The 18,544-nt window shown below is 42.0% G+C and overlaps 2 protein-coding genes across 3 annotated transcripts; one reads left to right on the top strand and one right to left on the bottom strand.

The window, feature by feature from the left end:
- The first annotated feature begins 12 nt into the window (after positions 1–12).
- LOC135484242 (uncharacterized) lies at positions 13–4,134 on the top strand. 2 transcript variants are annotated; one of them, XM_064765554.1, is made up of 4 exons: positions 13–162; positions 795–1,127; positions 1,416–1,538; positions 1,775–4,134. In XM_064765554.1, the coding sequence occupies exons 2-4, from the start codon at positions 830–832 to the stop codon at positions 2,023–2,025; spliced, it is 672 nt and encodes a 223-aa protein (XP_064621624.1). In that variant the 5' UTR covers positions 13–162; positions 795–829; the 3' UTR covers positions 2,026–4,134. The 2 variants fall into 2 exon arrangements, with proteins under 2 accessions (XP_064621624.1, XP_064621616.1); XM_064765546.1 differs by having other exon boundaries at positions 792–1,127.
- Positions 4,135–7,126: 2,992 nt separating this feature from the next.
- On the bottom strand, positions 7,127–17,589 carry LOC135496772 (meiosis inhibitor protein 1-like). The gene is made up of 20 exons (XM_064786269.1): positions 17,448–17,589; positions 17,193–17,240; positions 16,916–16,989; positions 15,411–15,516; positions 13,280–13,480; positions 12,861–13,073; positions 12,504–12,620; positions 12,170–12,269; positions 11,926–12,060; positions 11,468–11,680; positions 11,033–11,189; positions 10,646–10,806; positions 10,238–10,371; positions 9,906–10,032; positions 9,425–9,600; positions 9,114–9,241; positions 8,754–8,855; positions 8,234–8,513; positions 8,033–8,140; positions 7,127–7,254 (listed from the first exon to the last, which is right to left on the bottom strand). The coding sequence occupies exons 1-20, from the start codon at positions 17,587–17,589 to the stop codon at positions 7,217–7,219; spliced, it is 2,760 nt and encodes a 919-aa protein (XP_064642339.1). The 3' UTR covers positions 7,127–7,216.
- Between the last annotated feature and the right edge of the window lie 955 nt (positions 17,590–18,544).

The raw sequence follows: 18,544 nt of genomic DNA, 5'->3' as shown, positions 1-18,544 counted from the left end.
CACACTCAAAAATGTAAACAAACATGGCCACTTTTATTTCGTTTCCTCGATATTGAATCGTAAAAAAATGATGTTTAAGGGTCCCATCTAGTACATATTGATTCCGGAAAATGAAAGAGGGTTGCAAAAGAATCAGGCGTTCTTGTAATTAGTTTACTGAAGGTATGGTTCCATCCTTTTGCACCTAAAACATACCATGGCTATTTGCTGTCCGAGTACAGAAATTCATGTGCTGCAGTGTACACAAATTTCATATGAGCCTATTTATCGGACGACATTGAAGACATTGCAACCACACCCTTGATTTCATGACTTGACTGGTTGACCTTCCTCAATCACCAATCAGAATAACGCAATGAGGCAACTGAGGCAACTGAGTCTGTGCTCTCTCTCTACCGGCAGAGCCTAGACTGGCCAGACTCCGAGCACAAGCAAAGGTGGGAAGAACATACTCTAGCTCCTCCACCTAACCACCAAGGCACCATCCACTAGCGACTAGCATGCTAGGCAGTTGGGCCTTGGCCTAGGCTAATGCCATGGGGATGTTATGTATGTTTCGACAGCGGACAGCAACACCATTTTGACTAGAACTTGATCCTGAAGCAATTTGAGCTCCTTCAGAATGAGGTAAATCACGCCCATTATACCACTGGGGGACCATTTTCTTCTCTGTAAAAAAGGAACAGACCCCCACCCTTCGATCATGATTGATTCTTGTTTGTCGTCCCTGCCCTCATCCTGATAGAAACACCTTATACTTTAATTTTCAAATCACTTTTTCTTCTTTATAGTAGGGTATGGTATACAAAGGAACTAAAATGGCTGCATCATGAGTTTTGTAAGCATGTGTCGCCTCCCATCAACTCATCTTGGGAGGCGGGACAGACCTGGATTCTACAGGAATTCCTTTCATCCGAGGCGAGGCAGTGCTGCATATGGACAAGCGAGGACCAATTGGAAAGACGAGCCAGTGTGGACCAAAAAGTTATGGCTACGTGTTTTCTTTGCTTACACCCTTGTGGCAGTGCTGGGACTGACGTTTGTCATTTTGGGGGGGATTTATGTTGAACATGCCTACCACCATCAGATGACATCCTTGCCTTTGCTAGTTTGCATTTTAGCCATAGGTAAGTTCCGAGACTAGCCTAGTATAAGGCCAAAAAAGAATCTTCTAAACAAGCGAAAGAACACTGTAATGAAATTGCAAAGATTGACTAAGTTAGTAAATAAGGGCTGTCTTTCTGTCTGTATGACTGCAACGTGGGTCCTCAATGTAGTTGCCTATCCATGCCTTGTCACCAAATACTGGTTTAATTAATGATGGCTAAAGGGTTCTTAAGATTGTCCTATACTCTTTGTAGATATTTCCCTAGCGTTGACATCGCAGCATCATGATTTGTCATTCTTATCCACAGTTGCTGGGTTGATCATGATATTAGGGAGTTTTGTCCTTGGAAAGCTATTCATTTCAAAGAAGTGGAAGCAACATCGACATCATGAACGTTGCCGGGCAAACAGGACCAATAGAATTGCCAATGGTAAGTAATTGATAATACTGGTCCTTAGATAATATGTATTGTTGCCACTGTTAGAGCCTTAGTCAAATGTGGGTGTCTTGTCATTCCTAGTTTAATTATTAAGTTTCAAAACAGATTTTACTTCTTAATGCCTTGAATGACTACAAAAGTTCTTCATTCACTTAAAAGTGTGTGGGTTACCTGGTTGCTCAAGTGTAAATCATCCAGTCATTTTCTAAATGTTATTTTCATTGAAGGGGAAGACCCAGATTCTGACCTGCCAAGTGAGCCACCACCTCCGTACACCCCTTATGGAGACCCCTCCACGTACGACCAACAACCCAGTGAACCCCCAAGAAGAGTGATCGTTACCAGCTCTCCGAACTCTCTGGGCAGCATAAGTGGAATTCTGACTCCTCCCGAATACTGCATGGAGCCACCGTCATACATTCACACACCTCCAAGTTATGCAGAATCTACCGCAGAAGTCCACATGCCACCACGATGACAACAGTAACTCAGTTTGAATCAGTGACTGTGTCAACTTCTTCATTGACCTGTCAGCTTTACTACCTCTTTTTTCTTCTTTATTGCATTGACAGGCTCAGTTGTGTAGCACTAAGTCACATGTATGGGCCGGTTATGACCGGGGCATTTTCACCTTGAGGTAATCTGTTCTTGTATTTGGGATGTATACAGTTACATATGAGTGCATAAATCAGGAAGGAAGGCTTTTGAATGCAAGTTACTTCCATTGACTGATCACAGCAGGGATTCTAGTGCAGAGACTGAACTGTGCAATGTTATTTTCTATCACATCTAACTTTTATGAGTTGTCCGCACAAAAGTTACTGAAAACTCTCTTTGATCCTGGGTTCTGCTCTGTCGGCTCAGCTGCATGTGCAACTCAAGCGCACCGTCCATATCTCGGTTGAGAAAAATCGAGATGCCACAATTGCTGCTGCCGAAATGAGGCAGTGTCTATAATACACATAACATTGTAATCAGCAACGTGTGTTAAGAATGTTGTTGTCATTGAGAGTTGGTTCAGGTGCGTTCAGTTTTGTAGCCTTATTGTGGTCAATTCATATGTCGTTGGCAATGTACGTTAGTCTACAAAAATCTTATTTATCATTTCTTAGTTTATGATTCTGAGATTTGTAGCTCATGTTTTTGTTACAATGGTAATAGTCTGCATGTTATGATACATTTATGTTTGAAAACACTTGATGGACTTGTAGAAGAAAATACTTTTTTCGTTTGGTGTATTCAATTTTGTAAAGTATGTGTATGATAAAGGTGCAGAAAATGCATGGAGTTAATCAGTGACCAATGCCTACAGCGATGTACATGTTCAAGTTGATAACTAAAATGGTGGACCACAAGTCCAAGTTTCTACTGTCATATGAATAAAAACTGCTGCAGTTACCTTGTCAATGGGCAAAGGTAGATGCAAACTCTGTGGACCGAGTTTTGAAATAATCTGTTCTGAAATTTTGAGGAGCAGAAAGCTGACATCTGGCTCCTCTTGTTTCTGTCATATCAAAAACAAAAACTGCTGCAGTTGTCAGTCGATTGTTGATCTAATTGCTGCTATTCAAACTCAAGGGACCTGCATGTGCAGAGTACAGTATGATTGTCAGGTTTTCAACATTGCTTGATTGTTCCCATCTGACTGTTTACAAACATTTTGGACTGGCAAAAATATATAAGCAAGCCGAAAAATTAATATCTCTGCAAATATTTGGGGCTCGCTTACATATTTTTGATGCTGGGCATGTTGTCTGCTTTTGTTTACCTTATCTTGTGCATCTTTTGTATACATAAATGGAGGGGTGATTTTCTTTGCAGACCCTGTGCATTTCGATGTGCATTTATTTCTCTTTTGTGTTAGACTTAGAGTTGATACTGGATATTTCCTGTCAGTGTACTCTTTACATTTATTGTCCGAACAAGTTGTTAAGAGGAGGTGTGCCAGATACTGCCTCCCTGCCATGAATATAGTTTCGAAGGGCACTTCAGACTTTGCTACTTAAAGTGGACAGTGGATTTCTCAAATGAAAATTTGGTGGTTTACAATTACAGAGATGGTGATTGTTATTTACTGTGATGTATTTCATTGTTGTTAGATGTTTTCCATAGAGTTTTTATTTAAAAATATTATACATGTGCTATCCAGTTGAGACAGGCCTGAGCATTGAACTGGGAGAATATTTTACTTCTTTATACATGTACATGAAGGCCTGTATCTAGTTTCCTTTGATGGGATACCTCATTCACCAGTATTTATTCTTACTGTATATCTTATGTCAATGCTCATGTCATGGTGAGGATTGGAATCTGTTTTTTCTTAGAGTCACACTCTGGTAGAGTTGGTGGAGTATTTGCCCCATATGATGCCAGGGACCAACTTCTGGTAGCAAGGTAAGCTCACCGTTTGATGGTGATGTGATTTCCAATGCAAAAGAAAGATTTTGTAGAAGGGACCAACTTGGGGAATCAGTCTGTTGAAAATGTTTGTAATCATGAATGTTTTCAATTGGCCAATCATGCAATGTTTTTTACGAGCCATTAATATTTTGTGGCTATGGGATTTTGCAATTTTATGACATGAAAATAAATGGCTTTAGACTAATAATGTACTTGTGTTCAATCTTTTTCCTTGAACATGCTGAGCGAATCAACAAACAGATGCTCGGATCTTGGAGCAGGACCATTCTACCTTTGCTAGAGATGCATTCCATCTCGCTGCCCACCTGAAGGCAGGCCCAGCCTGACCATTGAGACAACTCATGTGCTGCCATTATAGCTCATCTGAAGTACATTACCTGAGACCACATACCAGTGCCTGGGGCAGTATCGGGACTCTCCAGCTTTTGATAGGTATTCCATCTCGCTGTCCACTTGAAGGCAGGCCCAGCCTGACCATTGAGACAACTCATGTGCTGCCAGTATAGCTCATCTAAAGTACATTACCTGAGACCACATACCAGTGCCTGGGACAGTATCGGGACTCTCCAGCTTTTGATAGGGATTCCATCTTGCTGTCCACTGGAAGGCAGGCATTTGAAGAGAGGGCCACCATGATCATTGAGACAACTGAACATCAAGTTAAGCACTCGATGCATCTTCACTTCGCATCATCGTCACACTGGCGCCTGGGCTCAGCATGGACTGCCTTTTGGTCAGTCACAGCGCATTGGCTGCACAGCAAGACTCTTGGTCATTTAGTGGACAACCTCATACCAATAGCATCTTGTTCATCAGCTTCAGACATTGAGTCGTTGGACGCTGTGTTGACCAGACAATGGCAGGCCACTCGTCATCTTCTGTAGTGGACTACAACTGTCAGTTTAAGCCAAGACTCTTTTAAGCTGACAACTCTGAGGAGACATCCTCGAAAATCCAGAGTCAGTCGTATTCCCCTCCCTTGCACTCAGTCGATAGTGCCGAGTGTTGGCCTGAGCTTCAGGATGTATTCTCTATATCCTGGCTAATCCAGAGTCAGTGGTATTCACCTCCCTTGCACTCAGTCGATAGTACCGAGTGTTGGCCTGAGCTTCAGGATGTAGAAAGAAGGCATGCAGGAAGACCACTTATAAAGTCAAATGCATTTATTCTAATCATGACATGGACAATATCTGTTGTGAGATATAATCGGTATTGCTTGGAAAAATCTACATTGTACATGACATCAGCAGTGACTACACGGTATTACCATGAGGTCTACATATGATATATGTGGACCTTTACACGTAGATGGAACAAAATGATTACATTTCTATAAATGTGACCCGTCACAGCAAAACCAGGCGCAAGTCGCACAGAAGATGAGCCAAAGTGACACCAGGAGATAATGGAAGAAATTGATGTGCTCATATTTCACAAAAGGCAGACAATAGAGAATTGATCAAACAGTCCGTCTCAACCTGCCAAGCTCAGAGCGACATGCGCTTGGTTTTGCTGTGACGGGTCACAAATGTCACTTGAACCCTTTTCCCTCGGCTCAGGAAGATACCAAAGATGGACATGTACATGCACATAACACATGGCCCCATGTCAAGTCTTCATTCATGCCTCCACAGACAACTTTAAGAGTAAGGACCAAGCCTTCTTTGTTGAGTTCAGCCGGTATCGTTCCTTGAGAGGTTGCAACTGCTTCAGCTTTGTCTCTAGCTCAAGTCTCTTTTCATCGCTGATGTGGTACCATGCGCATGTCAGCAGCTGTAAATAGAGAAAGTGCACAAATGAAATGAAATTTTCTCTTCTTTACATACTATCGTCTTTATAACATGGTCATCCAAGTCAAGCTCAGGTGAGTGCTGTATACCAGTCTCTTAGATACATCAGAGCAAGTCTACTCAACAGAAATGAATCAGGGCAAATCGATACCACCTTGCCTACCTTTTCCATAAGAATGACAAGTGAAGCGATCATGTCTGCGTTCGGCCCGTCTTCAGCGTGACCTAGAATCCTCTGTATGATATCATTACTGAGACGATCGGTCAGGAGCAAAGGCAGAGAAGAACCATCAGCCAACTGTAAAATATGTTGTGTGAATTAGAACCGACAGACAACTACCGGCTGTCCATTGTTGGTACCACCTTGCCCTTTGTCCTGGGGAAAGGACCAATGGCTTAGTGAAGTCATAGACTTTGGAGGTCAGTGCTGCTGTGACAATCAACAGTGATATTGTGCTGACTTCTTCAGCATCTGCTCAAAAAACAACGGCTGGCATCACTGCGTTTTTTATGGGGGCCAATAAACTGGCGACTTCAGACATGATACTCGAACTTGATAATTTGCGATACTGATAGTGGGAACCACCTGTCTACTTTCAGTAGCATAGCAATCAACTAACCATTTCAAGCAGATGTGGCCACAGAAATGCCATGCCCACTGTAGTATCTGGTGGATCTAATGCCAGCTCTATCATAAACGAATTCCAGGGATGGTTTAGAATACGCCTACCTGAAAAAGAGTTCAGAAGTGTGTCACACACAACTGCAACTTGAGACAGTCACCAGGCATGCCAACAATCACAGAACCACTTAAACATTGATGAAGTTTTATGATGGCCTGTCATGGACTGGAAGCATTGCAAGATAGGAAGCCTATCTAACTTAAGTATACATGTAAGCATCATTGTTGGGTATTATTTGTATCAGATCTGTCTGAGGCTCACCCAATTCCTTCCTACTGCGCATTAGGCAGCAAATCAGATTCTTCATGCAGTCAAGGGCGAAATGGCAGACAAAATCACCACCCTGAAAGAAACATATTCATTAGACACTCAAAATTGGATGACTAATGGCAACTTCCAATGGTAAACAGCTTTTTTTCATTCCCTACGATTGTTCTCTGGTAAGCTATTCCGACATACCAGAAAGTGAACAAAGACCGTTTAGGGTATCTCGTCTTTAGTAGAGAGATGTCGCAGATCAATCAGCAATGTCAGTTGTCAGCCTATTTCACAAACACTTACCAGTGCAATGACCTGCTGTAGACAAATCTGGAATATCCTGATGTGGTATGAGTCAATAAGCCACGGTAGATCTTTGGGATGAGGCTCTGCGCCTGACTTTATCCCCCTGATGGTCAAGACATTAGTTCTACAATCCGTGGTGAAGTAACTGCTGCACAGGCAGAGGACTGCAGCCTGAGATGTGACGTTCCTTGAGGATATCATGCCCGTGAGGTCAAGTAATTCGATGGCGTCCTGGGTATGCGAGCATACCTAAAAATGAATGTAAGGAAAAGGACACCGTTAATAGTGAGGCTCGCTATCTCATTGCATGAACACAGAGTGCTCACACAACTCTAGCCACATGCTGGGTGGGGTTATTAGAAAGAATGGTTGACAGCCAAGTGTCTAATGCCTAAGTTGATGCTAACCCAATATATGCGACACAATTAAATACAACATTTAACCTCTTATGAATGGCTCTCCAGCAAGTCTTGTATTTGATGTTTATATGCAATAACCATGCCAAAGATTGAAATGGTCGTAAGACATTAACAGTGTTAAATGAAAAGAACATTTGGGGGAAAAAGGAAGTAACATAAAAGAAGGAAAAACCTTAACAGAAAGAAGTCAAACAGGAAGAACTTAGGAGATTCAGAACAGAAAACAGATGTGTCCTCACATTGAGTTTGTTACTGTGTTGTTGCAGCAACAAGACAGACAGAATGATGCAAGATGAAGATGAAACCTTGTTCGTGGATGAAGTGACGAGATGGTGCAATTGGTTAAGAAGTTCACTGTCTGTGAGGAGAAGACTGGAAGCTGGTGGAAAGAATGGGAGATGAAGATAGACACTGAAGTGACAGCATGAATTGAAATACGAGGTCAATCAATCAATCATTTACAGCTTCTTACCCATATGTGGGTTAGGGTGGAGTTTGGAGTGTCTTTTGGGGTTTTTAGCATTCATTCACAAAATTTGCATGATCAAGATACGGAAAAAGGATTTTTGTTCGTAAAAAACTTTTTTCGGGGGGGGGGCGAAAATTACCTTGGATATCATTATGCAGCTTGGACTGGACCAGCACACAGCATAGGTAACCAAGAACAGCAGCACATAATCCCACGGATGTAGTATCTTTCTTTATTATACAACACGCTGAAAGTATATGACAAGATTTTGTCCACTGATAACTCACACAAAAATATAATCAAGAAAAGAAAGACAACCACATCGTTTGAAATATCTCACCATGATAAAGAAGCTTCATGTCCCCGCTGGTCGGATTGACTGAGTCACAATGCTGTTTCTTGATCAGCGCAAGAATCTGGAACATTGCCACCAGGTTATGACTCGGCACATCCCAGTCTTTTCTCGCCAGGCACATCTGCAGAGTTGTGCTGGTGATATTTTCCTCCAGGGCGCTGAAGGTGGTTGTGTCCGGGTTCCCCTCCAAACCCTTCTCGAGGGTCGCCTTCAGGAGTTTCACGGCTGCCTCAGTTACGTCTTCTTCACCAAGTGAGACAAGACCCTGAAAAGAGTCACAATTGGAAAAGTTCTCATCCTTTTGTTCATATACAGTGTATGTGACCTCCTTACCTGTCACCAAGTCACTATGGCTGGAAGCCTACGTACTGTGGTGGCCGAGACTTGGCTATTTCCTCCTACAAAGGCAAGATGATCTGACTCAAAAGCTTTTACTCCATTCAACAAGGAATATCGAAACAAACAACAAGCTCAGGTCAACAATATTCCTCAATCTCAATCTCACCAATAAACTCTGAAGACACAGTTGATTTTCCATAACCAATGCCACCAGTTGATTGTAGTTCTCCTTGTCTTCCCTGCCAGTCGAACTCAACCACAATTTTAACTGAAAAGGAAAAGGAATGTGTCAGATATGCCAGAGCCAATTACAGAGGCCTTCAAACCTTTCTTTTCCCGTCAGATAGGCCTGCCAGACTGCTGTTAAGAATTTAGCATGTCTGGGCTCTTTCTCCTGCCCCTCTGTCTCACTCAGAGATAACCAGAAACAGTAAAGCTCTGGCACTCATTCAAAAGACAATGAAGCTAAGCTAGGTGGATCATCCAGTTGTCACAAGAAACCCTTCTCTATCTGAACTCAACATACCATCCTTGTCCCGACCAACTCTGCCAAGTCACTGTTTGAGAAAGTCCACGTCAACAGAGAAACACTCATTGTTATCAAACTCTCACTAACTGTACGATCATTAGCTACATCCTCAAGGACGGAGAGTGCTGAAAAATAAATCAAAGGCTTTGGGTAGGGGCCAGAAATACAGAGGTTAGATCTATGAGATTTAAAAAAACATGCTTCAGTTGGTCTAATAAGTTGCTTTGATGATGATTAACCCCTTTGAGTCGGAAAGCACCATGAAGAATTCTGCTCTATATTGGGCTTTAACCAGTAGGCCTACATACCTTTGAGCTGATGATGGGATGAAGTGTTCTGTTGTCCTATGACGCCCTTGGTCAGCATGGCCCACAGGAACATTATCTGCCACCAAGAGTAGTCAGGTACCGACGACAGGTTATGCCTGCTGAGGATGAAGTTGGAGAGGGATTCACAGTAACCTGAGGCTGGGACTGACGACAGTCTGAAATATTCATGAGAAACATTTTGTAAATAAAGTACGTATATAAAGTATACGTAGCATGTTTTTATATACATGTATTATACGACATTGTCTGCAATGGAGCAGGGGTTGTACGCACACACACAGCAAGAGAGTTTATGAGAAGGGAGTGGAGGGTTATGAAAGCAACAAATCAATTTGTCAAACCATAAGTAAGGAAAGAGTAACTCTGATTAAAGGGACGAATGAAGTAAAAATCAAGAGTCATGGAGGGCCCAATATATATCTGCCCGGCAATACCCGTTGATGAAAGGACTTATTCTAACCTGCAACTGTTAGTGTAATAGGCCTCAAAGAACATGATACTGATGTAAATGATCTGTGCCGACTGTACCCAACTTGACTCATTATCATCAGTCTCGGACAACAAGGACAACAGATCTTCTGTACAGCCTGAAAAAGAATTGAGGTATGAGTACATATAAGCAATCTGACAAGAGGAGTCTTTCACTAGGACTCCCAGGTCTGGCATATCGTTTCCCTGTCTAATGTCACCCTTTTAAGAGCGAAAGCTGTCGTAAAAAGCTTTACGACAGATGCCTGTCAGTGTGCAGGCAATGTTACACGTAAAAGAGGCCATTATTTGAAACATGCTCACCTTGTAGATGTGGCAAACCCTGTGTCAGCTGAGTCTTGTAAGCCATGGTGTCAGTGTAACCATGATGGGCACTGAATAGGTCCGAGCAGACATGCATCATGAAGTCTTCTATATCTTCCTGCAGGTTTTTGTCTCTGGAATCAATGACTAGACAAATTTAATACCAGGAATTCTAGGGTTTAAAGATCTTCATATCAGTTACAAGGGGCAAAATTCATGAAAGCTGGAGGTAAATAGTTACCCTGTGAAGAAGCACATCACTTGCTTTAAGGTAGCACAATACCAGTATGTAGATTGAACCTCAAACTCTCAGCCAAAGACAAATTTGACAGAAAGTGATTTTCAAAAAGCCGCAAGACTTTCTTGGTGGGGTTTATAAGCAACCTGGGAGAGAGAAATTCAATTCACCTGAATTTGCCCTTGGTTTCTAATGTAAAGCAAATGAACTCAGTTTCAGCATACTTCTTCGATATCGAATGCATCACGGGTAGTTTGAAGTGGTACTGGAGACACAGGAACCTGTAGACAGATTGGAGAACTGGCACTTTGGGTGTTTCTTCACAGTAGATCTTAAATAAAAGACAGAGGACGACTGGATCAGAAGCCAGAGAAAAATTAATCATTCTGTCTAAACAATAAACATTCAACAGGGACACATACTGGTGGGTGCACTGGTCAAAGTCTTTAGCTGGATGCAAACTGTGTTGGTTTCATATTGGAAATATTCGGACACCATCGGGTTATTACTCAAAACAAACTCTGCAATTAGTAAAATGTCAAAGCAGGAGAACATACCATTGTAAGAGGTAAACAGACCTCATCACTTGCTAGGACGAGGAACTCTGCCAGGCCTGCTGTAGTCAAGGCCTCAGCCGAAGCATCGCTGCCAAGACTAACAGGAGCACTGGAAATGAGGTCAAGGCGAGGTTCTTCTAGACATTCACAAACATACCTGAAAGACATAAAATTCCTTTTAGTGTTGACCTACATGGGCCTTAATCTTATTCTTGGAAGCTCAATTCGATGGAAGCTCGACTCAAGGAGAGTCTATTAGCTAGGACTAGCTTTTGCAAGACCATCTCTGCCAGCTGTGTGCTTTGACACTTCTGTACACAGGTAGGATTTGCTCAGACATACAGAGACTCTTCCAAGGGTAAAACCTAGGCCTTCAACCTTTGTAACAGCTCAGCAGACAATGCACAATCACTCAGTGGAGCTCAATCTACTCACTTGGAGACAGAGACCAAGACCATGACCATCTGGTCCAATGTTTCCTCCAACTTCACCTGTATTCTCTGACCACCGTTACGATCTCTTCTCTTCACGACACCTTTCCTTTTCTTCTCATTGGTGACATCATTGAGCATGGTGACCGCCTGCTGTTTCAGATATTGTAAGGGCAGAAGCAGATTCGGTTGGGGAGCGCCACCTTTTGGACAATGTCTGCAAAAACAGCAACACATTTATTGAGTTTAATAGCGTACAAAGTGATAAGTATAAACGAAAAGTAAGTTGACACAGATTACTGATTTGCCAAGGGTCCTGATTGTTAGCCACGCCAGAAGGACTGGACCCTGCAGACTTCGGTGGACTTTCTCGTGCATGTTACAGCACATGTTCTACATCAGTAGTCCTTCTTCAAGACTGGTTACCTGCCCAGGCCAAGGAGTCCAGTCTCTCTAACTTACTTGATCACATGCTGCAAGGCCCTGATAGCTTGCTGTGCCACGGTCGGTTGGCTGAACTTGATACCATCGGTGATCAACTGGATAGCCTGTGCCAGCATTGCTGCATTGCTGAATAAAGAAATACCAGGAGGGTGCCTGAAAGTGGAAACTTGCAAAATGTAGCTTGATTTTTCCCCGCTTGGTGTAATGGTGCTCATATGAGAATGCACCGTCTCCAAGGGCCATTCTGATGTCAAAAACTCACTTGTCAAGAAGGATGGCCAACAATTTCATTGCAGGTGTCACAGTCTGTGGATTCCTCAGCCTCAAGGCCTGTTCAGTCCCACGAAGTATTGACTCCAAACCTGAAATAGTACAAGCGCTTGTCATGTGAGGCAAAAAGGATAAAAGCTGAAAGAGATGACCGTTAAGCTACTTTAACCTTGAGTAGACATTTGTCAATTTGCCCTCATGTTTATTTGTCACTAATAACATCAAGTCTGACAGGATGGATTCAAGTTCCTCAAGAACTACAGGTAGTACAAGCTACAATGTGCAGTTCAAGTTATCAATTATGATCTTAAGAAAAGCAAACTTACCATAGACACTGTGATGATTCTTGAAGAAGATTTCACTGTCTGTAAACTGGAGTAGACAACAGAGAATGGAGCCCAGTAGGACTTCATTTGTGGTTGCTAGGGACTCAAACAGGAACTCTGAAAGAGGACAACAAACTTGTAACTTGTGTACCGTATCTAGCTTTGCTTGAAAACTATCAGGCTCCGTTTACACTTTGACTCAGTCTAGGAGGTGCTGCCATCTTATTTGTAAAACAGCATGGATACGTACAGTGGATGTGTTCCTTGAGTGTGAAGTAGGACCCTGATCTTGTGCCCTTTGAACATTGCGGCAATACCCACAGTTTGAAGTGATTAGCTGGAACATTTTTCACAAACCTGCAACATCTACATGTAGGAAGTCGTCAGCATATGCACATCCTTGGTCCTGAGTGAGCACCTGGGAGATGCACTGAACTGTAGCAATCTGCAGGATGTCACGATGACAGATTAGTAACTTCTTCAGTCCAGCTGCCAGAGTGGTGTCATCGCCGTTGGACAACATCAGTTGTTGAGTCAAGTGAGGCACATTTAGAACAAGCTTTAGTAGACCTGTGGTGAAAAAGAGCATACATTCTTTAAAAGATTAATGAGTGTGAGTAATTTCTAGCATGCCACAATGGTTGGATACCAACTTGAAAAACTGGTATTCCAGCTCAATGGATCTTATGGCCAAATATTTCCAGTTTGATGTGTTAGTTAGAGGAGTCAAAGAGCTCGACCACTATAGACCATGTCACCTTTCTGCCAATGCTCACCAATGATGTTCATCTGCAAATCTTGTTGGTTTGTTGTAATGATCATTTTTGGTAAATTCTCCACAACAGCTTTGTGGACATACGGTGACACACCCTGTATGCATCCTGGCTGATAGAAATGGTTGAGAACATAGATTAACGCTGACTGGACAGCTTCGTCAGATTCCGACAGGCCAGAGCAGACATAATCCAGAAAGGTTCCTGCAAAGATATAATTTTTTTAGACAGCTCCATTGGATTTGGCATGGCAAGAACAGTTGCCTTTCATTACTGTAGTGAAAACTAAATCTCCTCAACCTGAACTATCCCAGGACAGTGACTCCAACTGGCTGCAGACTAGGAAGACTTTGCTCTACCATTAAAAATGGCAAGTATCTTTTTTACTTGGTTATGAATTACCGGTAGGCCTAGCCAGTGAACTGGTTCCTAACCAGGTATGCATGAACTGAAGACAGAAACATTGCCGAGTCATGATAAACACTCCCACACTACAGTCTACTTCACAAGTAAACGAACAATATCTTTGTTGCTTGACATCTCCAATAATCTTCAAGGGGGCATTTCCTGCATCATTTTCGACTTCTTCATCCTTTGGCATCTTGGCCGATCACTTAGAAAACAGATGAGCAAATCACTGCGTCAAGCCATTCTCTTTTCATGAATCATGTCAATAAAACCCATCAAACTGGCAGTGGCACTGTCAAGTGTTCTATCACAGAGGGCAGTTGTTATCATCATGAAAAACTCCACCCCCAGTTTCTGAATGAAATATCATAGTGGATGGCAGAGACAATGCTCTCTGGCTTGGAAGGGAAGATGATAAAATATGATGAAGCCTCAATATTTATCAAAAGATTGGATGGTAAAACCGATGACCCCCGCCCCTCAGGAAGAAAATGTTCAAGCTTTTTAGGCTTCGACCAATTTTGAGCTGCTCCCTAACTCCATGTACCAACTCATGTAACATGAGTTAATGCAGACTGTGTTTGTGAATGATGGATGTGGAAATAAAAAGGTTAAACATAAGGCCTAGAGATAAGTTAGGCCTAGACATCGGGCAGCCCTGAAACCCCATCCAAGCAGCAATAATACCTTCCTCAAGAAGTCTATTCACCTAAACCAGTCACAAATGCAGCTTGCCCTAACCTCTGAAGGTTAAACATAAACCTATCGTATATCTCCCAGTTGCTTATTATAGCTGAGAATGTTGCTCCTGCAAACAAGTATGATCTGATACAGGTAGCTGGCTACACCCTGAAAGATGGAAGATGCCGTTTGCCTGCTCACATGATACATGTAGAACATGTAAAGTCCGATGAAGCTTTCATGAAATATGTTTTTTCAAGCAAAAGTTTGTTAGTGCTCCAACATTTTGACAAGATTACAAAAGAAACTTACTAACTTAAAGAGTTCCATCGAAGAATGTCAGCTCTTCAATTACCGTACATGAAGTTCGACTTTTTTTATAAGTTATAGCGAGTATAGTCTATTGGGTTTAGCGAGGAAAATCATAAAACCGGGCAGATCCATGGGAGGGGCTCTGGGGGTTACAAGCCCCCTTAGCGGCAACTGTAATGATTTGTTGGCTTTCTTGGGTATAGAATTTCCTGAAGGATGAGGTACTGATAAAACCCTTTCCTTGGTCTTACATCAATCTTAGATGGGGTATGTAAAAGGAATGATATTCCGTCCATATTAATTATGTAGCAAGAAAGAGCAGGGTGCATTCTGCCTCTGCAGAGGACCACCATGGGGCTTAAAGGCAAAAGCTTTCGGTCCATCTGGTTAGCTTGCACATGGTTAGGAATTATTTCACCTGCAATAATGTTAAAGATCAGAGGGCTTACCAAGCATTATTCATCTTATAACAGAAGGTGGATTTTCATGATGATGGCAAATGTGAAGCAAAGCATACGAAAGCACCAAGTTTTCAGGAATGCGCACATTATGTTAGAAAGACCTGTTACTTTACATAATAGAAAGGTACAATGGGTCCATTGGGATGCTTACCTGTACTGTGTATGCTAGGCCCTAGAGAGAAAATAGTTGTACCTGTACAGATGTATGATATACCTTTTGCATTGAAGAAAGCTACTTCGGTTCTTAGTGCAGAAAAACCAGCTATGCTTACCATGTATCTGAAAGATCAGCTTCACCACCACTGGTATCTTCTGCAGAAGCTTCCCAAGAAAATGGAACGCGGGCAAATTTCTCTTGTAGGTTATTTGATCAATGCACTAAAAAGAAATATCAGGAATATATTCTGTGTTCAACTGATATTGGCCAAGAGTGAAGTCAAGCATTTCTCAATGGTCCAGATTGATATATAATAGTAGATAGTTAAGCAGATAAGTAACCCAACATCATGAAAAGAAGTATAATTTACTTCACCCATCTTGCCAATCAATAAGGTAGAGAGTAAAATAACCAATGTTCTGTAATCTTTGCAGTGCTTGAATTGAAACGCACCCTAAGAGTTCATGCACCATTTGCCATCTTAAGAATGGAATGTCTGGATGAACCTGCACAACACGTAGGCGGAGGATACATGTACATCTATTAAGCCTACTACAAGGATCAGGAAAGCTCAATGAGGCAGCATAATATAGGTAGCATATCCCGTTACACGAGTCTGGTGAGGAAAGCCTTGACCTTAACAGAGGGCCTCACTGCCTTGTCTTACAACACATATGAGTGAAGCTATGTTTTCATGTGAAAAGTTTAATGTAAAGATTAAGTTCAACAACTGAATTCATATTGTTCCCAAAGCTGCAATTTGGATAAGGTCACTGAAAATTGGGGTTAATATCAGGTTACAAGTTCTGTTGAGAGTTCAAGGGTATTCATGAAAGAAGGCTCTACTCAGTTCACATTGTTCCAAATGCTTCAATTGACATAACCTGTGGCACACTGACAGCGTTACAGGGCAAGTTTGCAGTTGAAGTTAAGTGGATGAAAGGAGGCCAGAACCTGATGTGCAAAACAAATTTTAAAGCACAGGACGATAGTTTAAAAAAGGGACCTCTCAGGCTCTTTATACGTATGATCTAGCAAGCCACGAGGCCACAAGGCTCTGGACAGTAAAACCTTATCAATCATACCACATACATTAACACAGCTCTCAGTACAAAGAAGTAACACTATAAAAAGTAGAGATGTACAGGTGCCTGCTTCCCTGCAAAGTTGTTATCATGTTTCAGTCGGACTGCATACCTGTTCAGTTTGCCTACATACACTGGGTGTGAAATCTTGTAATGCCTAATGTAAACTTAGAAGGTGTAGGCAGGAGTATTCACTGTAGGCAGTGCTATGGCTACAGACAGCCAACATTAACTTCTTTTCTGTCAAGAAGAAATTGATCAGTACTATGTGCCTTCAAACAAGTGCCTGGGTGAAGGCGTCTGAAAGCAATGCCTGGACTTTTTCACAGCCAACTCAGCAAGTTTAATATTTAAGACAAACTGGTGTTTACACCCGGAGTTTACAGACTTCTTTAAATTTTTTAATTTCTACGATGTACGTGTCATGTCAGAGTTTTGAATAAAAACTCTGAATTTAACTGCTTCATTTAATCTCCTCACCTGTCCTACTGATGATAGAGAAGAGAAGCTGCCCCTGTTTTAAAGTAATACATACCATTCCTGTGAGATTTTCAAGGACTTCAGACAATAGATCTTTTGACCCAAATGCTCCAAGAAGTTGCACTAATGCTGCAAAACAGACATGAAATAAGATGTGTAGATAGCCTAAACTCAAGCTGGGCTATTAAATTCAAAGCCTAAGCAGCTGCAAGTGCAAAACTTCTAAAGTCATTTAACAGAAGGTCTTCAGTAACCTCATGAAACACAAATTTCAAAGAGAGAAAATTGTACATTTGTATTTCTTCCATTTCTTATTCCTGATTGAGCCATACCTTCAACAGCGAGACAAGCAAGAGAGTCATCTTCATGCCATAAGTACTCTGAAATGTAGAGATGCAACTTTGACAATAAACAACATTTCAAAAATCAGTGTTACTTTTTCAGCTACTGTTTCTGAAAATGCACAACTATTATGTTTGACTTTGAACGCTTCAGTGATACATTTCACTTTGGACGTTCATGGTAAAAGTTTGGTAACTTTTAGAGTGAGTTAACATCCACACACTTAACTTTAAGGTTGCCCTCACCTAACAAAATCATAGCAATATGAACATGGACAGGAACATTCTCTCCAAGTAAGCGTATGACAGCATCATGACCAAGAACCGAGACCAACTCTACAAGGACAATCTTCGTTTTGACACCAATGAGTTCCTTGTCTTCAAGCATCTCGGTCAAACATGCCAAGCAAATGATGCTGCCCTGTCTGGAGCCTGGCTGCAGCCACCTGGGATCATGTTGGGGATGAGACTGCAGGGCAGGCAGGATGGATGAACAATCCATCACAGTTCAGTTCAAATGGAGAGGCAACAACAAAGCCAACTAAAAAGAAAAAAAATTTATGCAAAAGGATGAAGTGGTTCATAGTAATAACTTTGTATTTGGTCAACATAGGCCATATTCACTTACACACCAGTTGGAGAGGAAGTCGTGTTGCATGTCAACGAAATAAACCTGAATATATAGTATAGGCACAAGGAACAAAAGAACATGTGGTATGCGACCACGTGGTCTTTTTTGCTCGTGCATGTTAGTTCGTTATGGCCAGTAGAGGCTACGTCCGCCTGGGGAAAAACGCCTGAAAACTGTTAAACAGATCGCGCTAACTGGTTATGGAATACGACGACTAAATGATTTAGATCGGCCTTTAAAAGTCAGAAAACCCAAAAGATTTCGAACCACAAATTGTTGTTGTCGTCTTGTAAATTTACGTTTTTGACCATTTCCATTTGAACCTCCTGTCACACCAGACGGCCGTGAAGACATGATTTACTCGTTACATGTAGCGACAGTGTAGCTTAGGTTCTTTTATTGTAAGATTCGAAATTTATGTCCGTTGCATCTCCAGCCATTCTCTGACTAAACAGTTCACAACTGGGGGAGATGGGGGGGGGGGGGGGCTGGGCACTAATTTGTTGTCACAACTGATACAAACACGTAATAAAAAATGCAGTACTGTTCAGAAGTTACATCCCTCAACTATGGAACCACTGTATACTGCCCCCCCCCCCCCGATGGCCCGACGTCAATATTGCATGGCAGCGCCAGGGTAGTTGCAGAGGTCATTCGTACGATTGAAAGGCCCTGAAGACGACCTCTAATCATTCTACCCCGGGACCAGCCT

Source organism: Lineus longissimus, chromosome 1 (genome assembly GCF_910592395.1).
Source record: "Lineus longissimus chromosome 1, tnLinLong1.2, whole genome shotgun sequence".
In the NCBI taxonomy this organism is placed as follows: domain Eukaryota; kingdom Metazoa; phylum Nemertea; class Pilidiophora; order Heteronemertea; family Lineidae; genus Lineus; species Lineus longissimus.
Note: the sequence above shows the minus strand (reverse complement) of the source record. Positions and strands in the feature narration are given on the sequence as shown.